Source organism: Pyrgilauda ruficollis, unplaced genomic scaffold, assembly GCF_017590135.1.
Source record: "Pyrgilauda ruficollis isolate IOZ18807 unplaced genomic scaffold, ASM1759013v1 scaffold15, whole genome shotgun sequence".
In the NCBI taxonomy this organism is placed as follows: Eukaryota; Metazoa; Chordata; class Aves; order Passeriformes; family Passeridae; genus Pyrgilauda; species Pyrgilauda ruficollis.
The window spans coordinates 185,709-191,803 of NW_024513654.1; the positions used below are offsets into that span (position 1 = coordinate 185,709).

A 6,095-nucleotide genomic window follows, 5' to 3' on the forward strand; every position below is an offset into this window, starting at 1 on the left:
GGCGGGCAGCAGGAGCGGGGAGGGTGAGGCAGGTGCACAGCCGGAGGCAGGGAACGAGCGGAGCACGCCCAGCCCTTGGCTCGGCTCTCTTTTCCCTTCTCCTGTTTGGGAGAGCGATGAGAAATCCAAACATTACCATAAATGCTGAAAGCATCCTGACTCCGTCACGGGCGTGCGCTCCCTGGGGAGGCAGGCGCCCGCTGCCGACAGGGCTGGCGGGGACAGACAGCGCCACAGAGCCCAGGCACGGACGGACAGACAGACAGGGATGTGCCACCCCGGCCCCTGCCCTGCTCAGGGAATCACCTGCAGGAAGGGGACCCCCGCTCCCTGTGGGGTTCGTGCCTCGCTGCCCGGGGTGTGGTGCTTCCCTCCTCGGCCCCACGCCGGCCGCAGCCCCCTGGGCTGCACATGGCTTTGTCCTGGGTCATCAGCGCTGCGCTCGCCCTCTCCTTCCTTAAAAAGCCTCGGGCTTCAGAGCTGCGTTTTCCTGAACTTGTCATCAGCTTCAGGGCAGCAGGGCTGGACCATCCCCTGGGGCACGGCAGAGCCAAGGCTCTGACAGCCCCACGCCCTGGCTGGGATCCAGCAGGGAGGGCAGGACCTGCTCCAGGGCTGTAACCTTGGTCTGAGCCATGGCCATGGCTTTATGCTCAAACCTCCTGCAGGAAACTGCTTGGCCGGGTGACCCTGGGCTGACTCTGTCCCAAACAGGCCCAGGGGATCCTGCTGGCAAGTGCACACCTTCCCTGTGCCAGGGCTCAGGCTGGCACACGCCCCTCTCATGCATGGCCACTGCGGGTGTTGGGATCCCCCTGTGCTGTTTGGAACCAGGGGCTGGCTTCAAGCCCTGCCCATCCTGCGCACTGTGCCTGCCCTGTCCTGGCTCCTGAACCCCATCCCACCACTCCATCCCTTGTGCAAACCCCCTCTCCAGCTCTCCTGGAGCTCCTTTAGACACTGGAAGGGGCTCCTAGGTCCCCTCTTCCTTCTCTTCTCCAAGCTGGACACCCCCTGCTCTCCCAGCCTGTCTCCAGAGCAGAGCTGCTGCATCCCCTGGGCATCCCTGTGCCCTCTCTGGGACTGGTGGGACATGGGGAATGGCTTCCCACTAACAGGGGGCAGGGTTACATGGGATATTGGGCAGCAATTCCTCCCTGTGAGGGTGGGGAGGGCCTGGCACAGGTTGCCCAGGGACGCTGTGCCTGTCCCATCCCCGGGAGAGCGCAAGGCCAGGCTGGACTGGGTTGGATCAATCCGGGATTTGGAAAGTGTCCCTGTGAGCTTTTCCTCCTTATGTAGCGATCAGGGGGATCCACTTCCACAAACAGATCAGGAGTTACAGCGACAGTCTTCATTCCGCAGTTAAAAAAACTGCAAAAACCGACGTCGCGAGCGGAGGAGCGAACGGTCCGGGCCAACGGGCGCTACTGGCCCTTTAAATGAACGGCAGTGGGCGTGGCCAAGCTCGCCCCCCTGCTGGAAGCCGCGCCCCCGCCGCATCCTGCGAACCGACCAATGGGCGGCGAGTCCGGGCGGAGCCCCCGCCGCTGATTGGCCGCGCGGCGCACGGCGGCGGGTGCCAAGATGGCTGCGCCCATGGCGGAGGGGCCCCGCGGCTGAGCTGCCGTACGGCCCCGCGGGGACCATGGACGTGCTGTTCGCGCTGCTCCGCGGGCTGCGCCTGCTGCTCGACCTGCTGCTGCTGGTGCTCGACCTCAACTTCTTCCTGGTGTCCTCGCTGGTGTCCGCCCTGCTGTGGCTGCTGGCCGCGGCCTCCAGCCTGCCCGCGGCCGCGGCCGCCGCGGCGGTGGCGTGCTGGGATGCGCTGGTGCTGGTGCGCGGCTGCTGCGGGGCCATGGAGGGCATGAGGGCGGCCGGGCACCTGGTGTCGCACCTGGCGTCGCACGTGGCGCTGCGGGGCCGGGAGCTGGCGCAGCGAGGGCTGGGCGCCGTGCTGGGCTGCGGGCAGGCGCTGGGCCGGCAGCTGTGCGAGGCGCTGGCCATCGGCACCAGCCTGCTGATGTACCTGGTCAACAGCCTGGTCAACGTGTGTCTCATCGGCACGCAGAACCTCTTCACGCTGCTCGCCGCCCTCTGGGACTCGCTGGCCGGGCCCGTGGTGAGGGTGGCCGAGCTGCTGGCGGCGTTCCTGGCGCACGTGTCCAGCGGCGCCATCGCCGTGTCCATCCTGCTGTGGTCGCCCTGCCAGATGGCCTTCGAGCTGCTCTGCTGCGCCGCCGACCTCTTCATCAGCGTCTTCTTCGTCAACGTCTATGGCCTGGGCTTGCTGCTGCTCATCGTGCTGGTCAGCGCCTTCGCCTTCAACCCCGGGCTGCTGTGGACGCTGACGGGCTACCTGCTGGGCTACTTGCACGCGCTGCCCTCCTTCCGCCGCCTGCAGCGGGACGTCTGGCGGCTCTACCAGGTGGCCGTGCTCACCCTGGGGGTGGCCGTGACCTCGCAGCCCTGGCGCAGGCTGGTGGACTGGATCCAGCAGGTGACCAACTGGAGCCAGGGAGGCAGGGTGGGGAACCAGGGCAGCGACCAGCGACGGGCCGTGGGTGCTCCCAGAGCTCCGGCCGCCGACAGGGTGACACTGGGCCAGCTGCTGGCCGAGCTGGAGGAGCAGCTGGATGCAGAGCAGGGGCCGCAGCCACGGCCTGCTCTGAGCCGTGCTGGGGCAGGGCAGCGTCCCCAGACATCCAGGGAGGAGCCGGGCACGTCGTGGTGGAAAGCCCCGAGGAAGCGGCAGCTGGACGCGACAGCCGGGAGCGCTGAGGGAGCTGACAACGACCCCTGGGTGCTGCTGAAAGAGCAAGAGGAGCGTAAGAAATGCGTCATCTGCCAGGACCAGACCAAGACAGTCCTGCTGCTGCCCTGCAGGCACCTGTGCCTGTGCCAGGAGTGCACGGAGGTGCTCCTGCAGCAGGACATCTACCAGCGCAACTGCCCCCTGTGCCGCCAGGTGATCCTGCAGACCCTCAACGTGTACCTGTGAGCCCACGGGGGGCTTGGGCTGTTTTCCCAGGAGGTCAAAGGCACCCCTGTCTGCACTTCCCAGGGCTGCCTTGAGCAGCTTCCAAAGAACTGTGGATGGTGCTGGAAGGGCAGAACGCTGTGGGCTGTCTGCTGGTCACATTTGCTGCCTAACTAGGTTGTAGCTCTTGCTAGCAAGCACAATACTGATCTCTGCAGCGGGCTGGAAGAGTTACCTGGTTTTTTGTTGACAACTTTTGCTGTTTCAGGGCCCGTTGCCTTCAGCCTGCAGCCTGAGATCCAAAGCAGAGCGCAGAAAAATGCTCTGGTCCCTCCTAGCCAAAGCTGATGGAAGGTTACAGGCTGTGCCCTCCTGGCAATCACAGGGGCTGGTGCAAGGCAAGGGAGGTTTTTTTCCCAGGGTCTCACTAGAAAATTACCTGGCAGGCTGCATCCAGGCCTGTTTCCTCCTGCCACCATCAAAGTGGAGGAGCTCCATGGGAAAAGGGAGGAGTGCCCTGTTTGCAAGGCCCAGGGAGAGCCAGGAGCACACTCGAGTTTTTTAGTGTTTGCTGAACCTGGCTCTCAGCTGGAGAACAGGGTTTCTGGGGTACTTCATCACCCCAGGGCTTTGCTTTTTGAGGGATCTCTCTTGCCAGGACAGCGTGGAGCTGTGATGGGCTCAGCTCCCTGCAGAGCTCAGTGCTGCTGCTGCTGCTTCCACGCATCACCTATGCAAGACTAGCGAGCACACATCAGGCTACCTGCACGGAGAGACTGGAGGGATCAGTCCCTCTGCAGGGCTGGTGGTGCTGCTTGGGGAACTCAGGAGTGGCCCCCCAGCCAGTGCTCCCAGCCCTGGCAGCAGCAGCAGCCCAGATTTGAGCCAAGGCTGGAGAATCCTCTCCAAAACCCACACATTTGCAGGCTAAGAGTGCCATGGAGCAGGGAGGGTCGCTCCAGAGCTTGCTGGCTCCTTCCCAGGCTGGGCTGGCTAGAGGGAGGAACTCCTTGGGAGGAGAGGGAGCACCCCAAAGCTCCTGGGAGCTCACAGACATTCCAGCTCCAGGCACAGTTTCTGCACATCCGTGCTGTGGATCTGCAGTTGTGTGCATAGAGCAGTACCAGGACCACGGATATCTTGGGTTAGGGCAGGGCTGTACCTTTGTTTTGTCTTGTCTGTCACCAATGTAGCCACTTCCATTCAGAAGTGTCCCCTGAAGTCCAAGGAGTGCATCCCATCCTGGCTGGGGCAGGGCTGAGATGGCTCATCCCAGCTTGGGCATCCAACACCATTCCAAGAAATTGCTGGGCTGCAAGAGGGCCTTGCACTAAAAAGCTTTTCCTTTTCCAGCTGCTTGTCTGAGGTCAGCCACACGCCACAGCCAATTTTGGCTGGAGCCAGACCGGAGAGAGTCTTGACTCTGGACTGCAAGCCAAGAGCCTGAGGGCAGCTGGCATGCTTTTCCTTCTGTTTTCCTTCTTGATTAGCAATTTAAGCCAAAACAGAGGCAGCAGAGAGGCCAGGCTGTGCTGGGAGATGCCTCTGAGCTGTAAAGCTGAGCTCTAGCAAGGAACTATCTTCTTGTTGAGTGGCTTTGCTCAGAAAGGCACTGCCAGGGCTGGTTGCTCCCACATTTCCTGGGAGCTGGAAGGATTCCTGGCCAAGCCAGGCTTTTGAGCACTGATGGGTGTTAGAAGGGCTCTCAGCTGCCTCCACTCCACTTCAAGGAGATGCAAAGCTCCCCGTTGCTCAAGCTCTTGTCCCTGTGCCTCCCCACACACCTCCCTTGTTCAGGCTGGCTCTCTCCAGCCACCAACACTTGGGAGCAGCCAAACCCTCAGCAGAGGAGTGTGAGCCCAGGCTCTGGCCTGTCCCAGGCACTTGCAGGGCAGTCAGGGAGCTGCAGCTGGAGTCACTCAGGAGTGGGATTGTGGCCCTGCCACAGGCAGCAGCATTCCCTTGGGACCAGCTCATGGATCAGGGGGTGCAACGTTCCCTACGTGAGTTACAGGCTGGGGGGGAAAGGACACCTCCCCAAAAGTGCAGTTTGTTCCCTTAACCCCTTTTTTTGTTACTATGATTATTATGATGATAGCAGTCACGCTTGTTTGTTTAGGGCCTGTTTGCTGTTTATAAGAGAAGGCTTTGCCTTAAGTTTAACTCTTTGCACTATGGACTAGATACTGAGCAGATTAAAATCTCCTTTACCAAAAGCTGGGCGCTGCCTCATTCTTGGGAAGGATTTTTTGGGGGAAATGAGTGTTTGTGCCTCCTTTATCCAGCCCTGGGCTCCATGGAAAGCCCATCACTCCCCACAAAGACTCAACATCACCTGCGGGCTCGGGGGTGTTTGCCTCCAGAAAAGCAGTGCTGTGGGATAGCCTGGAGCCAGGGAAAATCCAGCACCCAGGAGGTGAATTCACACCCAAACCCACTCTGGGTGGGCTTTTAGAGCTGGCAGCCCCCAACTCCTGCTCTGCCCACCCACAGTGAGAGGAGATGGTTGTGAATACACCACACCAGGGGACAGGGAGGAGGGGCTGGGGTCTCCCAGTGTGTTCCAGGCTGGCAGAATGGGACATGTTCACTGTCCCTGGGATGGGGGCAGCACGGGGCTGGGTCTTGCCTTGCAGAAAGGCTGTGGCAGGCTCAGGGTTACTGAGCAGATGCATTTGCTGCACAAGGAGCTGCTCCTTGGCTCGGAGCTGAGCTCCTGGCAGGTTGCTTTGTGCTTTTAAGCACTCTCTGCTTCCCCAGCATCCTCATAAATTGTTTGGAAAAATGGCTCAGGACCCTGATGGGCAGAGACTCCAGGAGTCCTGGCTTGCCCTGCCCTGGCAGGGCCATGCCAGCAAAGTGGCTCATTTTAATCAGGATGGAAACCAAGAGAGGGGAGATGGGAGCTGCTGGGAGGCCAGAAAGAGGCAGATATCTGCTCAGGCACAGGCAGGAGGGCAGTGCTGGCAGATAACTGGGTAAACTGAGGCACTTCTCAGGCTCCTAGGGTGTGACCTGAGGCTGGCTGGGCACCTGGGGAGGCTGCAGAAGGGGCAGGAGGGTGGGATCGGCAGGGAATGTCTGCCCTGCCCTGCCCAGGCAGCCCCGGCAGGGG

General features: G+C 61.6%; 1 protein-coding gene across 1 annotated transcript; it reads left to right on the top strand.

Annotated features, from left to right (window-relative positions):
* Positions 1–1,328: 1,328 nt before the first annotated feature.
* Positions 1,329–5,196, top strand: RNF26 (ring finger protein 26). The gene has a single exon (XM_041461560.1). It carries the CDS (start codon positions 1,649–1,651, stop codon positions 2,999–3,001), a length of 1,353 nt encoding a protein of 450 aa, XP_041317494.1. The 5' UTR covers positions 1,329–1,648; the 3' UTR covers positions 3,002–5,196.
* The last annotated feature ends 899 nt before the right edge of the window (positions 5,197–6,095 follow it).

Excerpts from the sequence above, each read along its gene's own strand:
- RNF26 (XM_041461560.1), top strand. The coding sequence starts at position 1,649 with ATGGACGTGCTGTTCGCGCTGCTCCGCGGGCTGCGCCTGCTGCTCGAC.